Source organism: Tachyglossus aculeatus, unplaced genomic scaffold (assembly GCF_015852505.1).
Source record: "Tachyglossus aculeatus isolate mTacAcu1 unplaced genomic scaffold, mTacAcu1.pri scaffold_89_arrow_ctg1, whole genome shotgun sequence".
Lineage (NCBI taxonomy): Eukaryota > Metazoa > Chordata > Mammalia > Monotremata > Tachyglossidae > Tachyglossus > Tachyglossus aculeatus.
In genome coordinates, this window is record NW_024045097.1 from 1,461,104 (window position 1) to 1,482,027 (window position 20,924).

The window sequence follows — 20,924 nt, forward strand, 5'->3', positions numbered from 1 at the left end:
ATTATTCTAGGGGTTGAGGTGAGATAACCTATGCCCCATTTCACATAGGACTTGTGGGACAAGAAAGGTAAATTGAAAAAGTCAATTCAAGAGCAATAAACTCATTTTGGGCAGTGGATATGATTGCTTATTGTTATATTGTTCTCTCCCAAGCATTTAATACAGTGCTGTGTATATATTAAGCTCTCAATAAATACGACTGGAGGAAGGAGGGAGGGAAGGAAGGGAAGGAGAGAAAGAAGGAAGAAGTGAGGAAGATATGGAGGGATGGAGGAAGGGAAGGAAGGACAGATGGAGGGAAAGAAGGAAGGAGGGAGGATGGAGAGAAAGAAGGAGAGAGGGAGGGAGGGAGGGAGGGAGGAAGGAAGGAAGGAAGGACAGAAGGAAGGAAGGAAGGAAGGAAGGAAGGAAGGAAGGAAGGAAGGAAGGAAGGAAGGAAGGAAGGAAGGAAGGAAGGAAAGAAGGAAGGAAGGAAGGAAGGAAGGAAGGAAGGAAGGAAGGAAAGAAGGAAGGAAGGAAGGAAGGAAGGAAGGAAGGAAGGAAGGAAGGAAGGAAGGAAGGAAGAAATTTACAACATTCTTGAAAATAGCCTCTCGCATAGTCACCTTGGGAGAGCAGAAAAAATTTCTGATCTTCCCCAACAAATCCCTCATTTCCTCTACTCTCTCTCCCTTCTATGCCACCATCACACTTAGATTTGTATCCTTTATTCACCTACCTTCTAGCTCCACCAACATGTAGGTACTGATCCATAATTTACTTTAATGTCTGTTGCTCCATCTAGAGTGCCAATTCTTGGTGGGCATGGGATGTGTCTATCAACTCTGTTGTATTGTACTCTCACCCAAGTGTTTAGTACAGTGGCCTGCACAGGTGGACACTCAATAAATACCACTGTTTGATCAGAGATCATTTATGATAGGACACAGAAAACCTCTATTCACATAGATTCCATCTGATTACATCTTTCTTCAAGAGATGAACTTGTTCTTTTACCAAAATCAGGCTACAGTTTGATGTTCCCTGGACTTCTGGATGTGGATCCTGAGGTAGGAACTAAATCTGAGCTTGCAGCTATGCCTGTGTTTAGCTCAGTACTTAGCCCAGAGAAAGAGCTTAATAAATACCATAAAAATAAGAGTAAATTGAAGTCCTTTTAAAGACTAAATTTATGATACTGAGGGACTCTAGACTACATCCAACTTTAATGGTGGCTACATCTGTCTCCATCAGGCGGGAATTAGTCTTGCAAAATCCCAAGTTTAGAGGTGGAAACTGATTAAGGGAGAGGTCTGTTGCTTCAGATCGAGATACTTTTTGTTTTGTTTTTGTTCATTTTATGGTGTTTGTTAACCTTGCATTGTATGCCAGGCACTGTTCTAAGCGCTGGAGTAGATACACGATAATCAGGTGGACACAGTCCCTTTGCCATATAGGGCTCATAGACTTAATCCACATTTGACAGATGAGGAAACTGAGGCACAGAGACTTGAAGTGACTTGTCCAAAGTCACCTGGGAATAGAACCCAAGTCTTCTGACTCATAGGCTCCTGCTCTTTCCAGGTTGTTGTTCTAATTAGAGATTACTGATCCAGACAGAGCCCTAGACCTCTGAACCCAATACAATCAGAACTTCTATCAGCATAGGTGGACAGAACTTGAGTCTGGTTCAGAAAAAGGATTGAAGTTCAGGATGAGCTAGTGATTTCTCAAAAAATATTTTTGTAGGAATTTGCATTGATTGGGTTTACCAGAATCTGAATTTCAATTTTTGACATTGCTAATGAGTTTTACAATAGACCATTAGTTAATTCTCATCAACAATGTATCATTCTACAAACAGTAAAGTAATTATTCAGATAATTGGCCAGGAAAATCCAGGCCTAAATGTCCTACTTTTCCTCTAAAATGAAGTTTGGGTTACTGATTTAATCACTTTGCAAAACCCATGGTGAAGTAGAGAACAGTCACTTGGTGAATTCAGAAAGTTCAGAACAAAGCAATCCACTTCTCTGTCAATATACCTGAGCAATTCAGACAAAAGTTAGGTTTGGAGGGTTTCCATCTGAATTATCTGGTTAACTGTGTAGACCTCTCTGTATATTTCAAGAGGATTTATCACTGACCTGAAAACGCCAATTTCTTTTGGTATGGTGCTACATGGAAAATTCAAAACCAAATTTACTAAACTCCCCACACTTGCAAAATAGTTTGTGTTTTTTCACAAACCATTCAATAATCAATAACAATATTAATTAAACATCTAGAAATGCATGAATTATAATATTAAGGTCGAGGAAGAAGACTTAGATAATTTCAGACTCTGGCCCTGCCCCTCAAAAGACTCAAAATCTAAACAAGGGAGGAAATGTATTTCAGTGTCTGTCTCCCCTGTAGAAACTGAACTCCTTGTGGGCAAATATTGTGTCTACCAAAGCTGTTACATTGTACTTTCCCAAGTGCTTAGAACAATGCTCTGCATACAGGAAGAATTTAATAAATATCATTGATTGATTGATTGAAAGACACAGATGGAAAAAATTTAAAACCGGGACCAACAGTAAAAGATTAATTTTCATGCCTCATCATCTCACCACTCCTCTCTGAGCCACCCGTCTAAATGCAACAGCCTTTCCAATATTCTCTATGTTGAAAAGACAGAACTTGTTCCTAGGGGCGGGAAATGAGAAGAGAGCAACCTGCATGGTCTAGTGGAAAGAGCATGGGCCTGGGAATCTGAAGGACCTGGGTTCTAATCTGGATGGACCTGGGTTCTAATCTTGTTCCACCAGTTGTTTGCTATGTGACTTTGGACAAGTTAATACACTTCTCTATGTTTTAAGTACCTCAGATGTAAATTGGGGATTAAGACTGTGAGCCCCATGTGGAACATGGACTGTGTCCAACCTGATTAGCTGGTATCTACCCCAGCTCATTGTACAGTTCCTAGCACATAGCAAGCACTTAACAAATGTCATTTTTTAAAAAAAGAAACATGGTGTCTCGCTGAAGACTGGCAGGGCCCTGGACTGCCCCCATGAACCCAGGAATTTTGGTAGTGGGAGAGTGCTAAGCCCCCTGTGGAAAAGCAATTTGAAAGGCAAAAAGTCACTGTGATGCAACTCGATTTCTCAAATAAATCTGAACCTGGCTTATGTTGCCCTATTGCCCAATGTAAATATACTAGTTCTCATAGATTCCAATTATAATGATCATATAGTGACAGAGCATCAAGGAACCCACCTATTACCATCTCAGTCCCAGCAAAGAATGAACTGCAAAGAAGCAGTCATCCATTGAATGACATGATTATCTTCTCATGGAACAAATCTGCAAGAGAAGCAGTGTGGCCTAGTGGAAAGAGCCAGTGCCTGGGAGTCAGAGGACCTGGGTTCCAATCTTCCATCAATCCCTGCTATGTGAACTTGAGCAAGTCACTTAACTTTTCTGGGCCTCTGTTGTCTCATTCATAAAACAGGGATTAATACTGTTAGCCCAATGTGGAACAGGGCCTATGTCCAATCCAACTATCTTGTATCTACCCCAGCACTTAGCACAGGGTTTGTCAGGTAGTAACCACATAGGAAATACTATTTTTTTAAAAAAAGAATCTGTCTTAACTAAGGAGAAACATAAGTTTATGAAGGAGAAACAGGCAAGGAAAAAGTACGTGGAAAGACAAGCTTACAGCATGTGGTGATGGTGATACAAATAATCAGTTTCACCTGACAAATCCAGGCTTAGATGTGACAAAAATTGACTTTGAACCAGAAAGGTGACTTTCGTCGCTTCTGAAATCAGGAAAATCCCTGAAGTTTAGACTCAGTTCCATGGCTGACAACTTCTTCAGGAGAGCAAGAGTGGAAAGAGGAGGAGGATTTTAGCAGATAAGCAAGCAGATTTGGTTTGAGAATAGCAAGCATGTTTAGAAGAACTAACATGTCAAAAAGATGATGCACATTTTAAGCCCTACTTAAAAATTCTGGGTTCTTTTCAATATTGCTTAAGAGGATTTGGGACTTGTAGAAGCCCTGGGTTGAGGGAACCTAAATGTCCAGCCCAAAATGTAGTGCAGGTGTAAACAACAGCTGGATACCCCCACAGCTGAAAATCCACTGGACTCCTTCCCTTCCCACAGTATCTATGTTCAAAGTCATGAACGGAAACACAAATTTTTATTTTAAAACTAATTAACAAAATTTCATGAGCAAACCAGAAAAGTGTCATTTGTCGCATTCTAGAAAAATGACCCCATCCTATCTGATTATAACTTCCTAATTCAGACTTCCACCAAGAATCAACCCCTTCATCGCAAAATCACAGTAGTCTACAGGCAGAAGAGCTATTGAAAATGATTTCTCATCCATCTCAACCCACATCCAACCTTACAGATGCACAAAGTGAAAGGTAGTTTTACCTGGAAAGCGTCGGCCCCATTTCCCACCTACACAGGCGAGACCAGATAAGCCTAAAGCTCTCAGAAACTGTCCCTTTGAAGATGCCCCAGGAAGTCATTCCCGGGTCAAAAAAGCTGGATAAAGGATTGGAGCATTCATTCATTCAATCGCATTTATTGAGCACTCACTGTGTGCACAGCACTGTACTAAGAGCCTGGGAAGTAAAAATTGGCAACAGAGACAGTCCCTACCCAACAACGGGCTCACAGTCTAGAAGGGGGAGACAGACAACAAAACAAAACAAGTAGACAGGTGTCAATCGTTGCTCCCCGGGGTTTCGGGGGCAACTCTCGGGTTCTTACCCTCTCCGGGTCTTCGGATGTCTCCGGAGGCAGGTCGCGCATTCACACCAGGAAGAGTCAGCCAGAGGTCCAAAGCTTGGTTGCCGTTTATTTGCTATCAGCGATTACATAGTTAATAAAGAAAGAGAGAACGAGAGAGAGAGAGAAAGGGAGGGAGAGAGAGCACCTGTGTGTGTGCGTGCGTGTGCGTGCGTGTGCCCCCCCCCTTGTCTTGTTCGTCTCTTATACCCCCCGTTGCACGGGGGCAGGATTTTCTCAGGCCATGTAGCACACTCACTCGCCACCCTCCAGCCACTAGCCTAGCAACAGCTCTGTCCATCACGAAGCGTTTGCTCTGGCTGGCCCCCAGCCACCCGTTGCCAACCATTGCTGGCTGTGGATATGGCCTTGAGGTTGCCTCCGAGCTTTGCAGGTGCAAGCTTGTTTTTCTTGCCCTGGTCCCTTTATCTCCTGTTGTTGAGTCTGTTTGGCCTTGAGCCGTTGGGTACGGTTTGTGTGCACATACTCCCTGTCTTTCCCACGCTCCCCACGTGTCCCCCTCCCGTTATGGCGGGGACCGCTAAGGGCGTCCGCGCAATGGGAGCATCTCGACCTGAAGCTCGCGGACCACCCGGGCAACAATGGAGCAAAAGAGACGAAGGAGGCACGGGAGGCACATGAGCAAAAGCAAAACCCCCCCAGTGGCGGCAAGGACCGAGACCAGACAAGGGGCCAATACCCCGGGCATAATCCAGTCCCAAAGTTCCTCCACTGCATCCTCCCCGCGGCCTAGGTCGTCACAAGCCTTGGGGAAGCGCAGCGACTGAGCGTTGAGCACGTCGATAAGGCGGCACAGTTCCTGTAACTCGCCGGTCACGTTGGCGGCCAGGAAAAGTCCCTCCAGGTGTTTCTTTACTCCGTCCCAGGAGGCAGGGAACGAAGAGTTGGTGGCATTGCAGCGGAGCGGAAGCACGCAGACATGCCGATACCGGTAGTCGCATTTCACCGCCTGCCGTAGGGACAGGAGGCGAACCTCGTCGCCGAGCGTCTCGATCACGTGCTCAAGGCCGATCAGCTCCTGCTGCAGGGAAGCGTCCAGGTGACGCTGAACCCCCCACGCCAGTTGGGTGGAGTGCATGAAGGCCGAGAGCTGAGACGCGAGGAAACCAGTCCGATCGTACAGATTGAGGATTTGACATTCCTGGAAGGCGGAAAACGCGAGGTTCGCGATACCCAGCATGGCCTCAAATAATTCCCTGCGGGTGCGCAAGCCGCGCAAGCGGGTCGCTAGGGTGTGACACCGATGGTCGGAGGCCTGGGAAAACCAAGGGTCAGCGGACTTAACAGGTATAAGGGTGTAGCGGGGCCGCCGGACCAGCCAAACAGCGTAATCTGCCGCACCCTCCGTGGTCATGGGTCGTGCCCGAGGCATAAGGACGCATCGTGAGGAACCCGTGGTGGACAAGGAAAAGTAGCCATAAGCCGACCGGGAGGCAGTAAGGTTCCAGCTGGGATCAGTACTTGGGCAGGCTATAAGCGCGTAAGGGGCAGGGATAAGGGCGTTCCCTTGAAAGACATAATCATGGTCGGCACAATTGCCCTGCAAGTGCAGGGAAACGTTCAGACCCTCACGGAAAATAATATGATACACCGAGAAAGGGTAATCCTGGCACGTCGCCCCGTCAGGGCAGGCGCACGAGCGGACCCTAACAGTCGCGGTGGGGGAGCGCAGGGAAGTAAAGGCGTTCCAGAGACCGGGGTGATGCGTCCCCCACGGTAGCACATAAATCCCTGATGCGGCCGCCTCTGTATATGTGCGGTCCCCAATGTGGTCATCCCAGGAGAGCAGGAGGGTACCGTTATCACTATGGGGAATACAGCGGAGTATGCCCGTGGAACAGTAAGTTAGAGGCATCCAAACCCCACCCCGACCCTCGGCGCACATTCTCCCGGGACCGGGGAGCGAGCTCGCATTTCGGATATAGCCGAAGTACCCCCCGCTTCCCTCGCTGGATTTAGTGCCACCGGGGGTGCACTGAAGTGTGCCGTGGATCCCCAGCAGGGTAAGGTTTCGGTGTGTGGGGTGCCCCTGACCTTGGGGTATGTTGACTTCCAGCGTATAAGTGAAATTTAGCAACCACAAGCAAGATCTGGTTACCTCGGGCTGGTTCGAGAAAGCCCCATTGCCGGTGTACCAGCATATGGGGGGACCAGTGCTGCGCAAGATAGCGCCCCGAATACGGATCTCACGCTGGTCAGTGTCTGGGGACTGACCCCGGTGCTGGCCCGTGAGCTTGGTCACGTTCCCTCGAAATGAGAGTTGGGGGGAGTCCTCCCTCCAGGAGACCATGCCTAACAAAGGCGCATTGGCGAGGAGGGCCCACCTCCAAACCCCGCTCTGCTCCTCAACACCTTTCAGGCGGCTATTTACCAGAGCAGTCCAGTTAATCCGCGTCCCGGCCTCCCTCCCCACCGCGTCCCCGGGAAGAAGAAGGGGAAGGGGAAGGAGGGGGAGGAGGAGGGAAATCAGGGCGCTGGGACTTCCCCTGCGGCTGGGCATCGTCTTCCTCGACGAGGCGGAGGTGTCGCGAGGAGATCCAAACGGGGCCGTCACCTGTGGAGATACAAGCATACCCTCGACCCTGAATTAGTACCTGATCAGGACCGCGCCAATCGCCCTCCACAGTACGCCACATCGCTCGCCCCGTAGTGCGTGCGTGCGGGTGATGGCGCCGGGGTTCCATGGTCGTGGACCTGTGGCAGAGTTGCCGCATGGCGGGGGAGAGTCCCGTCTCCCGATCAACAGATAGGAAGTTATGGGTGTACGTTGCCTTGTCTAGGGCGTACTGCGTGACCCGCTTCCCCACCCCCTGCTTCTGCAGGAGAGTTTTCAGCGTCCTGTTTGCCCTTTCCACTATACCTTGACCGTTAGGGTTGTAAGGTATCCCGGTAACATGGGAGATGCCAAAGGAGGAGAAAAAGAGGGACATGGCTTTGGAGACATAGCAGGGGCCATTATCCGTCTTTATCTCCTGGGGTGTGTCTATAGTGGCAAAGCAATGGTACAAATGGTTTTGCACATGTGTTGCGGCTTCTCCTGCTTGGCGTGTCACCAGCATGAATCCGGAGAAGGTGTCAATGGTCATATGAATCGTGGAGGTCCCCCAATGGGTGACATCCATTTGCCACAGCTCGTTCGGCGTGAGCCCCCGGGGGTTCACACCCGTCGACCCTGCCGGCCGTGGGGTGAACGGAAGACAGCGAGTACAGCGCCGGACAATAGACCGGGCTTCCTCTCTAGTGACCCCATACAGCCGACGGAGCGAGGTGGCCGGGAGATGGAACTCCCTATGCGCTGCAGCCGCGGCATCCAGCCCCATTAGTGACGGCCCTGTGGGGTGTAGGCTGGCATCCACAGTGCGGTTGCCTTCAAAGATCAGCCCTTGTCCGTCCGTGTGGGAACGGACGTGCATGAGGTATACCTTACATCCCCTAGCCACTACGGCGGCCTGAAGCTGAGAGATCATGTTCCCAATCTCCGAGTGCCTGTCGAAAAGTATGGAGGTTTCGATTCGCCGGGCAAGATTAACGGCATGCAGGCTATCCGAGATAATGTTGATCGCCTTGGGGTAGGTAGTCATTGCCCATATGATAGCGAAAAGTTCATTTCTCTGAGTCGAGCCGTATGGGGTGTCGAGCACCGACAAGGCACCGGTGGTCTGATTGAAAACTGCCACCCGGTGTTCCTTGGTGGCGTCCGTAAAGACATTGTCTCCTCCGACCGGAGTATCGGAGATCACCCGAGGGGTCAGAATGTCCGATCCCTCATATAAGTGGCTAAGAGTCAACAGGGAGCGTTCCGTAAAGGTGGCCTGCTGTAAGAGCATGGCCCACAGGAAGCTGTCCCTGGCTATCGCCTCAAGGTCTCCCATGGCTATCCCGACATGGACTATAGGGTAAGTGGCCGAAAGCGCCACTACCCTCTGTATGGCGTTCTGGCAAAAGCGACCGAGAAGCTCAGTCTCCTTTGGGAGAACACGGGAGGGGTTTCGAGGATAACACCATTCGAGAATCTCGGCTCCTTGGCGTATAGCCGCGAAAAGGCTACCCTCCCGAAATATCGTGACCTCCATGGGGAGGTGGGGTTCAGCCCGACAAGTATGGCTACCCGCCAACCGCTGTGTGATTTCTCGGAGTGCGCTTTTCGCAGACTCCGTCCAATCGCGGTGCGATTTAAGATTGGGGTCTCCTTTTAAGAGATCGTACAGGGGTTGCATGAGGGCGGAGGGGATGGGCGTTCTCGCGCGCATCCATTGAATCTTCCCTACCAAACCCTGCATATCGTTTAACGTGACGTATTTTCGGGGGTCAATTTGGGGTGGTCTTTGAGTCACCCGGGTCTCGGTGACGTCAAACCCAAGGTACGTGTACGGGGCGGATTCTTGTACCTTCTCAGGAGCTACGAATAAACCCTGGGCTGCGAGGGCAGCCACCACCCGCTGGGTGAGCGTCTGTACCCGTCCCTGGTCTGGCATACCCAGAAGGATGTCGTCCACGTAATGGACGATCGTCACCCCCAGGTATTCCTTGAGGAAAGGGGCTAGTATCCGCCCCACGAACCACTGGCATATGGTGGGACTACAAGACATGCCCTGTGGCAACACCTTCCACTGGTACCGGAGTGCTGGTTCCGCGAAATTCGGGCTCGGGACAGTACAAGCAAACTTCACCCTGTCGTCAGGGTGTAACGGGATGCTGTAAAAGCAGTCCTTAATATCTATCACCCGGATCTGGTGATTTTTTGGAATCATGTTAGGGGAGGGCAATCCGGGTTGTAGGGGTCCCATTGGCACAATGAGTGCATTGATTTTTCTTAAATCCATGAGGAAGCGCCACTGCCCTGCGGCTTTCTTTTTTATAATGAATACGGGGGCGTTCCAGGGGCTGAACGATTCCTCTAGGTGCCCCTGTGCAAATTGGAGCGCAACTAGTTCCCTCAGCGCCTGCAGCTTGTCCTTGGTCAGGGGCCACTGGTCCACCCATACCGGTGGGTGTGGAAGCCATACCAGCGGGGGTGTTGACAAGCCCCGGAACCCAGTGGCCCCACCTAAAAAGGATCAGCTTCATCTATAAGGTGGGCTCCCAGCCCCTGCACCACATCTCTACCCCACAGATTCATACGGAGCCCTTGAACGCACAGCGGGACGAACGCACCTTGCCGTCCCCGGCATGACCAAATCAACGAACGGCCCGCCTCCCTTGCGGCTTGCAGTCCACCCACACCTTGCACCCCCATCGAGTGGTTTGCTAGTGGCCACTCCGCTGCCCAGCAGCAATCCTGAATAACGGAGCGATCGGCCCCGGTGTCCAGGAGCCCTTTAAGGGGCTTTCCCTCAACCAAGAGGGTCCGCCACGGTTTATCAAGGGTTATTTCTTGTATTATTCCAATAGCTGGGGGCGGGGGATCAGGGGGCGGAGGGTCAAGGGGCGTAGCGTGAGCAATGACCATTCCCGATCCTAGGTATATACCATACGGATGATGGTTGGTGAGGGGAATCTTCCCGGGCCCTTCCCCCCGTTCGGATGAATGAACGACCCCCGCCGCTCTTGTCTGAAGCCCCACCACTAGGGCCCTCCAGGGGAGGGGCTGTATTGGGACGTTTACAGTGTCCCCGGGTCGGACTCCCACTGGGGCCAGGCATCGGACTTCAGCCCAAGTGGCTCCCGGGACCGAAGCCTCTGGTACTCCTCTATGAGAGAAACGTTTTTCGGGCTCTCTTCCGCGGCTGACACGGGGAACGCGTGATTCGGGGCCCGCGCGGGGCCCCTCCACCCGTTTCCCGATGCTGTTCGGGGTCTCCGCCTCGAGCGGCATTGTTTCGCATAATGCCCGTGCTTCCCGCATTCAAAGCAAGTCACACCCTTCCTCGGCTGTGCTGGGGGCCACTTTTGTCCTGAGCTCGGCATTGAGCCATCAGGTGTCCCATCCGTCCGCACCGAAAGCACTGTCGCCCCCTTTCCCCGACTCCTGATAATCCTTTCATTATTGCCCCCGCAAGCATCTGCGCCTTGTACTCTTCTCCTCCAACCCCTTCGCATCTTTGCAGGATGTCTCCTAATGTGGCCTCTCTGGGCAGCCCTGCCAATGCTTTCCTGCAGGCACTATTTGCGTTCTCTCTGATCATCTGCTTCAATACAATTTCGGCGCCGTCCCGATCCCCTATAATACGGGTGACCGCGGACTGCATGCGTGAAACGAAATCTTGAATCGCCTCGTCCGGGCGCTGTCTGATCTGCGTTAAGGGGGAGCGATGGTCCCCTTTCTCGGGAACCTTTTGCCAGGCAGTTAGGGCAACCCTGGCAATCACCATATACGTCTCGGGCTCGTAGTTGACCTGCATCTCAGGAGTCTCGAATCGTCCCGTCCCAGTCACAGCTGCAAAAGCCTCGGCGGGGTTCGGGAAACCCCGTCTACATATTAGTTCTTTCGCAGCGGCGGTAAACTCAGACATCCATATAAGGCCCTGTCCGGGATCCAAACACCCGCGGGCAAGGGATTTCCAATCATTCGGGGTCAAAACGCTTTCCAGGGACATAGTGTCCAGGAGCTGGCTCACATAAGGGGAGCTGGGACCATAGGCGACACACGCCGCCTTCAACTCTTTGAGTTTCGCCCAAGGTATCGGGGCGAAACCTCGTCCCCCGTCTGGTCTTTCTATCACGGGGAATACCTCCCATCCCGTGACGTCCTCTCCCCTCACCACCGCCTCTTCCAAAGCTCGCTGTAGGGCTGAAACCGCTCTCGTCCCCTCCCCACTTTTAACGATCGGTTTCTTGCTTCCCACATCCATCTGCCTGAACTGTTCCCGCGTATCCCCTATCTCATTCTCAACCACCGTCTGTGTAGCCTGATCTCCTCTTTCCCGCTCGGCGTTGGGCATTTCACTCTGGGTGTAAGGCCCGAGATCAGGATAGATGCGGTGGTAACTCGGGGCCCGTGGGGGAGGTGTCTCTGCCTCGGCCTGACCAGTCTCTTCAGGTTGTCGGCTGTTCTCCCCTTCCTGCCCCGCTTCCTCCTTGTCAGTCTGGCAGGTCACGTCAAACTTACGAACGAGTCTCTCTGGTCCTTGAAAGGCCGCACGGAGGATACCGTGTATAAGAAAGTCCACGTCCTTTAACTCCCCCGGGTGGGAGTCTTCATAGGCCGTCATCTGTTCCCCAATAACGTCCCATCTCTCCTCCGTGATCCCGGAATCAAGTATCCACAGGGAGGTCATAGTTACCTTCCCTATAAATTCCCTTATTGTTTTCAGCTCAATTTTTACCCCTTTACTTTTCAATATCTTGTAACAGTGCCGGGTGTACAATTCCTTATCTTCTGGCTTATATATGGGCAGCGATCGTACTGTCCCCATCTTCCCGCCTGACCTTTAGCTACCTGGCCTACGGGGCACTCTCCCTGGTCTTCCCCTATGGGGGTACCCGAGCCCCACGTTGGGCGCCAGTCGTTGCTCCCCGGGGTTTCGGGGGGCAACTCTCGGGTTCTTACCCTCTCCGGGTCTTCGGACGTCTCCGGACGCGGGCCGCGCGTTCACACCAGGAAGAGTCAGCCAGAGGTCCAAAGCTTGGTTGCCGTTTATTTGCTATCAGCGATTACATAGTTAATAAAGAAAGAGAGAACGAGAGAGAGAGAGAAAGGGAGGGAGAGAGAGCACCTGTGTGTGTGTGTGCGTGTGCGTGCGTGTGCCCCCCCCTTGTCTTGTTCATCTCTTATACCCCCCGTTGCCCGGGGGCAGGATTTTCTCAGGCCATGTAGCACACTCACTCGCCACCCTCCAGCCACTAGCCTAGCAACAGCTCTGTCCATCACGAAGCGTTTGCTCTGGCTGGCCCCCAGCCACCCGTTGCCAACCATTGCTGGCTGTGGATATGGCCTTGAGGTTGCCTCCGAGCTTTGCAGGTGCAAGCTTGTTTTTCTTGCCCTGGTCCCTTTATCTCCTGTTGTTGAGTCTGTTTGGCCTTGAGCCGTTGGGTACGGTTTGTGTGCACATACTCCCTATCTTTCCCACGCTCCCCACGGTCAATAACCATCAGAATAAATAAAATTATATCTATATACACATCATTAATAAAATGGAGTAATAAATATGTACAAACAAAATAAATAGAGTAATAAATATGCACAAACATATGCAAGTGCTGTGGGGAGGGGAAAGGAGTAGGGAAGGGGGGGACGTTGGGGAGGGGAGGTGGAGGAGGAGAGGAAAAAGGAACATAGAACCCACATGACAGGTAACACATATTGCCCTGGCATATGTGTTCCAAATCCATTCAAACATTGGCAAAAGTTAAGCCAAACCAGTTTCACTTGGAACCATCAGTTTCATTTGGATTCACCATTCCATGGAAAAGTTTCAAAGCCACGGTCTTTTTACCAGTTCAGGAAACCATTATTTGGGTTTAATTTTTAAACCGTTAACTGACAATTTCTTTTTAATGGTAAATTTTCTAGAGTAATCAAACACGCAGAGCACTAAAAAGACAACCCCTTCCTCACTCTTTACCCTACCTGAAACTCCCTTCCCTTTAAAATACTCCACGATACACCTGTTCCCATCTTCAAAATCTTCCTAATAACTCTCCAGGAAGCACATTTCGGCTCCATAACTTTCCCATGGCATTTTTCACCTCTCCAGTCCTCAGAGTATAGATCAAAGGGTTAAACAAGGGAGTAACAATCGTATAAAAGACTGACACCAATTTATCCACAGAGAAGGTGGTCTGGGGCCGGGTATATATGAATATACAGGGACCAAAGAATAAGGTGACCACAAGAATGTGGGAGCTGCAGGTGGACAGGGCTTTACGTCTCCCTTCAGCCCCCTTAGACCTCAGCGAGTACAGGATGACCACATAGGATGTCATAAGTACTACAAAACTCGAGGTACAGATGGCCCCACTGTTGGAAACGAACAGCAGATTCGCCAACTGAGTGTCAGAACAGGCGAGTTTCATCAAGGGTTGCACATCACATAAATAATGATCGATCACATTGGGACCACAGAATGGTAGGCTCAGGGTGAGGAAAAGCTGGGTGGAAGAATGCAAGAAAGACCCTACCCAGGCTAAGCCTACCAGAAACCCACACAGATACTGATTCATGATGGTGGTGTAGAGGAGGGGCTTGCAGATGGCCACGTAGCGGTCATAGGCCATCAGAATGAGGACCAGGATTTCCATGCAACCGAAGAAATGAAGTGCAAAGAGTTGTGTCATGCAGCCCCCAAAAGTGATGGTCTTCTTATCTGCGAGAGAGTCAACAATCAATTTGGGGGCTTTGGTAGAGGAGAAACAGGCATCTGAAAATGACAAATAGGTCAGAAAATAGTACATAGGTGATTCAAGAGTTGGGCTAGTCTTGATAGTCAACACAATGAAGAAGTTTCCAAACAGGGTAGCCAAGTAACATATCAAAAAAACAGCAAAGATGATGTTCTGCTTCTCTGGATCCTGGGTCAGTCCCAACAGAACAAATTCTGTAACATTGTTTGGGATAGCCATGAGTTCAGTGTCCACGGAGCACCTCTTGGTGAAAACTGGTGTTCCTACAAAAATAAGAAACAAATTCTCCTGAGTGCTACCTTGGGGCTGAGGCAGGATCTTATTCCAGGGAACAGGGACTGGCTCGCCACTATCTCGGGGAGATGGTGAACTTGGAAGAGAACAACATGGCCATGACTTTGTAAAGTGAAAGTGTCTCCTTGAGAATATTTTTATTTTCATTCCAATCTGACGTTCTCACTGAAGAGTGTTTGGAGATCCCCTAAATTTAGCAGCGTGGTTGAGAAGCAGCTTGGCTCAGTGGAAAGAGCACGGGTTTGGGCGTTAGAGGTCATGGGTTCAAATCCCGGCTCCGCCACTGGTCAGCTGTGTGACTTTGGGAAAGTCACTTCACTTCTCTGTGCCTCAATCCCCTCATCTGTAAAATGGGGATTAAGATTATGAAACCTACATGGGACAACCTGATCACCTTGTATCGTCCCCAGCGCTAAGAACAGTGCTTTGTACATCGTAAGTGCTTAACAAATGCCATCATTGTTATATAATTATTAGCATAAGACAGAAATCTAGTTGTAGAAATGACTAGATCTGCAGGCCAAGGGACCAATCTGTTGTGCACCTGTAGATCTGTTCCTTGGAAAATTGGTTCATGTTCTTCTCTCAGTTCACACTGTTGTTGAGATTTTATTCATGACACCCCCATTTTAATTTATGACTACTGAGCATTGCGTAATGGTTAGAGCATGGGCCTGGGTATCAGAAGGACCTGGGGTCTAATCCCAGTTCTTCCACTTGTCTGCTGTGAGACCTTGGTCAAGTCATTTAACTTCTCTGTGCCTCAGTTACCTATAAACTGGGGATTAAATCAATCAATCAATCAATCGTATTTATTGAGTGCTTACTGTGTGCAGAGCACTGTACTAAACGCTTGGGAAGTACAAGTTGGCAACACATAGAGACAGTCCCTACCCAACAGTGGGCTCGCAGTCTAAAAGGGGGAGGTGGAAAACAAAACCAAACATACTAACAAAATAAAATAAATAGAATAGATATGTACAAGTAAAATAAATAAATAAATACATCGAGTAATAAATATGTACATACATATATACATATATACAGGTGCTGCGGGGAAGGGAAGGAGGTAAGATGGGGGGATGGGGAGGGGGATGAGGGGGAGAGGAAGGAAGGGGCTCAGTCTGGGGATGCCTCCTGGAGGAGGTGAGCTCTCAGTAGGGCCTTGAAGGGAGGAAGAGAGCTAGCTTGGCGGATGAGCAGAGGGAGGGCATTCCAAGCCCGGGGGATGACGTGGGCCGGGGGTCGATGGCGGGACACGCGAGAACGAGGTACGGTGAGGAGATTAGCGGCAGAGGAGCGGAGGGTGCAGGGTGCGCTGTAGAAGGAGAGAAGGGAGGTGAGGTAGGAGGGGGCGAGGTGATGGAGAGCCTTGAAGCCCAGGGTGAGGAGTTTCTGCCTGACGCGCAGATTGATTGCTAGCCACTGGAGAGTTTTGAGGAGGGGAGTAACATGACAAGAGCGTTTCTGGACAAAGACAATCCGGGCAGCTGTGTATAATATAGTTAGCTTGTATCCACCCCAGGACTTACTACAGTGCCTGACATTTAGTAAGCACTTAAATATCATTTAAAAGAACAGTAGGAATGTTCTAACCCTGGTTTAACCACATATCTGCTGGGTGACCTTGGGCAAGTCATTTAACTTCTCTTTGCCTCAGTTCCCTGATCTCTAAAATGAGGACTTAATACCTGTTAGGCTGTGAGCGTCATGTGGGACCTGATAAGCTTATACGTACCTCAGCACTTAGTACAGCACTTAGCACACAGATATAACCGCAATTGTTATTATTACTATTATCATTATTATTAAGACAGAAGAATGGATGAAGTGAATGACCTGCAGAGATTTTTCATATTTTGATGCTATAATTCTACAACTTAGTCTTCAGTTACTCAGTATTAACTACTGCACACATTTTGATTTACTTGCTTTTGTATAATTATATCATTATCTTAATGGGTATTTCCCCAACCATTCTGCTGGGAACTTCTCTCAATTTCCCTGATTGCCATTCATCATCCAAACAAGTGTTTACAGTACCTGTACTGAAAGGGCCCAAAAAATAACCAAAGGAGGAGAGCTTATCCAAACTGAGTTCAGAAAGACTTTCAAATGTGCTCTACAGATAAAATGAAAAGAAATAAAAATAGACAGCCTGGAAAGCTGACTCAAGGAAGTAAGATTAAATGAGCCATATGCCTAACCTAGAAGTCTGTTTCCATTATTAACACCAACAGATGCTTAGAAAAATAGTGTTAAGATTGCCTTCCTTGGCATCCAGCCTTATGGTTACATTTCCCATCCTCGTGTCTCTCCCCACTTCAATCCATAATTCATGCTGCTGCCCGGATTGTCTTTGTCCAGAAACGCTCTGAGCATGTTACTCCCCTCCTCAAAAATCTCCAGTGGCTACCAATCAATCTGCGCATCAGCAGATACTCCTCACCCTCGGCTTCAAGGCTCTCCATCACCTCGCCCCCTCCTACCTCACCTCCCTTCTCTCCTTCTACAGCCCAGCCCGCACCCTCCACTCCTCTGCCGCTAATCTCCTCACCATGCCTCGTTCACACCTGTCCCGCTGTTTGACCCCCGGCCCACGTCATCCCCCTGGCCTGGAATGCCCTCCCTCCCAACATCCGCCAAGCTAGCACTCTTCCTCCCTTCAAGGCCCTATTGAGAGCTCACCTCCTCCAGGAGGCCTTCCCAGACTGAGCCCCCTCCTTCCTGTCCCCCTTGTCCCCCTCTCCTTCCCCCCATCTTACCTCCTTCCCTTCCCCACAGCACCTGTATATATGTATATATGTTTGTACATATTTATTACTCTATTTATTTATTTATTTTACTTGTACATATCTATTCTATTTATTTTATTTTGTTAATATATTTGGTTTTGTTCTCTGTCTCCCCCTTCTAGACTGTGAGCCCACTGCTGGGTAGGCACTCTCTCTATATGTTGCCAACTTGTACTTCCCAAGCGCTTAGTACAGTGCTCTGCACACAGTAAGCACTCAATAAATACAATTGCTTGATTGATTGATTTCCCAAGAATAACCCATCATGGATCTATTATCTATTGCTCCAATCAATCAATAGAACTTTATTTATTGAGTAGTTACTCTTTCCAGAGTCTGTACCAAGCACTTGGGAAAGTGCGATCGAGTTAGTAGACACAATCTCTGCCCTCAAGGAGTTTGCAGTCTATTTGTGGAGACAGACACTAAAATAAATTACAAGTAAGGGGAATCAAACCTCTCAGGGTCACACACTGAGAGTTTCCAGTACTCCACCAGTCTCGACTATTCATTCATTCATTCAATCATATTCATTGGGCACTTACTGTGTGCAGGGCACTGTAATAAGCGCTTGGGAAGTACAAGTCGGCATCATAGGATGAAAGATTGAACCAGCAAGTTAGCAGTATGGATGGAGAGGAAAGGGTGGATCTTGGAGATGCTGTGGAGATGAGACCGGCAGGTTTTGGTAATGGATTTAATGTGTCGGGTGATGAGACAGCAGATTCGAGGATGACACCAAGGTTGCGGGCTTGTGAGATGGGAAGGATGGTAGTGACATCTACAGTGATGGAAAAGTCAGGGAGAGGACAGGGCTTTGGAGGGAAGATAAGGAGTTCAGTTTTGGACATACTGAGTTTTAGATGGCGGGCAGACATCCAGAAGGAGATGTCCTGAAGGCAGGAGGAGACACGAGCCTGGAGGGAGGGAAAGAGAGCAGGGGCAGAAATGTAGATTTGGGTGTCATCAGTGTAGAGATGATAGTTGAAGCCATGGGAATGAATGAGTTCACCTAGGAAGTGAGTGTAGATTGAGAACAGAAGCGGACCAATAACTGACCCTTGAGGAACCCCTATGGAAGGGATTATTGGAGGGAAAGTCAAGCAGAGGTATATCCGTTCCATTTCTAGTTTATACAGTGGCTAGCGAGTAGAAGGCAATCTGCTACAAGTCAAAACTCACCTGCACTGGGCAGCAGTGGCATGGGAGATAGTTGAGGGCAGACACCCAGATTTACTGCATGGAAGGAGGCAATGATAAACCGCTTCCATATTTTTACCAAGAAAACTCTACAGATACACTACCAGAACGACTGCAGGTGGAGGTGGGGTATTTTGGGAGAGACGTATCCATGGTGTTGCTAGGGGTTGGACATGACTAAACAGCATAAAACAAAAACAACAACAGGGGGAAGCAACACAGCTTGAAGACATGCATGTGGTTAGTCAGATACATAAGGAGGAATATCGAAGTGCTTGGGTAAATGTGAAAGTGTTGAAGTGGCTGTTGGTGGAGATGTAGGTTGGGGAAGTGAGAGATTTGTCAGGAAAGGCCTCCTGGAGGAGAGATTTTAGATGTTTGAAGATGGGAAGAGAAGTGACCTGCCATATGTGAAGGGGGAGTGAATTCTAGCTAAGAGGGTGATCATTAGCAAGAAATCAGCAGTGAGAAGTACACACAATCTTGATCCTTCTTGAACTTTCAAATACCCTGACTTTTCCTCTAATAATAGTGATGGCATTTGTTAAGCACTTATTATGTGTCAAGCACTGTTCTAAGCGCTGGAATAGATAGAAGTTAATCAGATTGGACACAGTCCCTGTTCCACATGGAGCTCATAGTCTAAGTATGCGGGAGGACAGGTTTGAATCCCCATATTACAGATGAGGAAACAGGCACAGAGAAGTTAAGTGAATTGCCCAAGGTAATTGGCAGAGCTGAAATTAGAACCCAGGTCCTCTGTCTCCCAGGACTGTGCTCTTTCCACTAGGTCAAATTGCCTCTCTGCTTCTCTAATGATGAGTAAACTAAAACCCATAATTTTTCCAAAACTTTCTGACTGCCTTTGGTACTTTCTGCCTTCGCAACTTCCTTTAGTAACAAATTCCGTATCCTTACAGCTGCTCTGTGCAGTTTCTGTTTTAAGAGCAACTGACCATGCCTAAAATATTCTTCCACTGTTTCAATGACACTGCTCTCTACAGTTTAAAACCTCTGAATTATACAAAATGGGATCAGCAATTATAGTTAAGAGTTCCAAATCTTACCTTGGACTCTGTCCTCACCAGTATCCTTGCATTAGGAACTGATCCAAGAAGCATCCAGCAGTCGACAAATAAAAATTCAGGATGGTTTCCCAATTCTCAGTGTGAAATAATAGAGAGAAGAAAAGAAAATTTCTGCTCTGAGAAGCAGCAAGGCCTAAAGTAAAGAGCTCAGTCCTGGGAGCCAAAAGGGACCTCGGTTTTAATTTTGACTCGACCAATTACCAGTACTGTGACTTTGGGCAAGTCATTTAACTTCCTCGTACCTTAGTTTCAATTAGTCAACTGCATTCTTTCATTCATTCATTCAATCGTATTTATTGAGCACTTACTGTGTGTACTAAGCACTTGGAAAATATAAATGAGCAATAAAGTACAATATAACAAGCACTGTAATAAGCACTTGGGAGAATACAATACAAGATAATTAGCAGACACATTCCCAGTCCATAACAAGCTCATCTATAAAACGGGGATTCAATACCTGTTCTCCCTCCTATGTAGACTATCAGAGCCTCATGTGGGATTGGAACTGTGCCTGACCTGATTATTTTCTATCTATCCTAGTGCTTAATACAGTGCTTGGCACATAGAAAGCGCTTAACAAATACTACAGTTATTATTGTTGTTCTTATTGGTGGTGGTGGCAAAAAGCACTCTCAAAAACTAGTCCTCTGCCACCTTCCTCAAACGGAGTCGTCCACACTGTATATTTAAAAACAAAGGTTTGTTCTTTGTATTCCACTGGATATTTAAAGCCATTCCTTGAGTGTTCAGAAATGTGTGTGTCTCTCTGTCAGCCCTCTAGGGGCTAGATATTTCCCCAGGCAAAAGAGATTGCCAAAGAAGTCTAATATTCTATTTTCATTTGGTCAAATTCTCTGGGTCTGATTATGAAAGACGTAGATGGAAGGAACAGAAGAGGGTGCAGCTATGTTTTCCAATTCTTTTCTTGGAGCTTCAAAGAGAAAATAAGTTTTTCTCCACTCAAAGTCCTCACAGTAGCTAACTCCCCTTGTGTTCCTTAATGCCTGTGTCCCATCCTCAATCTCTATATTCCATCCACCTTTGAATTTCCTGAATATTAATAGCCATTCATCAAAAATTTAGGATCTCATAGGTCTCCTTGTGAGTTTCCAAAGGACTTAGACAGGAGACTGGCCAAAACAGCACAGGATCTCAGTTTACCTTGATTACATCATATTCTAGAAAAATAATTTTGTGCTCTATTCTTTCACATGGAGACATTTTTTCAGCCAACTCAGGGTACAAAGCACCACCTTGGGCATAAAAGGGGAGATGCAACTGCCAGCCTGGGAAGAATTGGGGTCAGCAGTAATCAGTCTATCAGTGGTATTTATTGAGTGCTTACTACGTGCAAGAGCACTGTTCTAAGAGCTTGAGAGAGTACAATATAATTAGCTGAAACATTCCCTGCCCATAATGAACTTACATTCTAGAGGGAGAGACAATAGCCGCAATTTCTGGGGC

The 20,924-nt window shown here is 48.4% G+C and overlaps 1 protein-coding gene across 1 annotated transcript; it reads right to left on the minus strand.

The window, feature by feature from the left end:
- Positions 1-13,357: 13,357 nt before the first annotated feature.
- On the minus strand, positions 13,358-14,332 carry LOC119924268 (olfactory receptor 4C11-like). Its single transcript, XM_038743198.1, has one exon. It carries the CDS (start codon positions 14,297-14,299, stop codon positions 13,358-13,360), a length of 942 nt encoding a protein of 313 aa, XP_038599126.1. The 5' UTR covers positions 14,300-14,332.
- Positions 14,333-20,924: the final 6,592 nt, after the last annotated feature.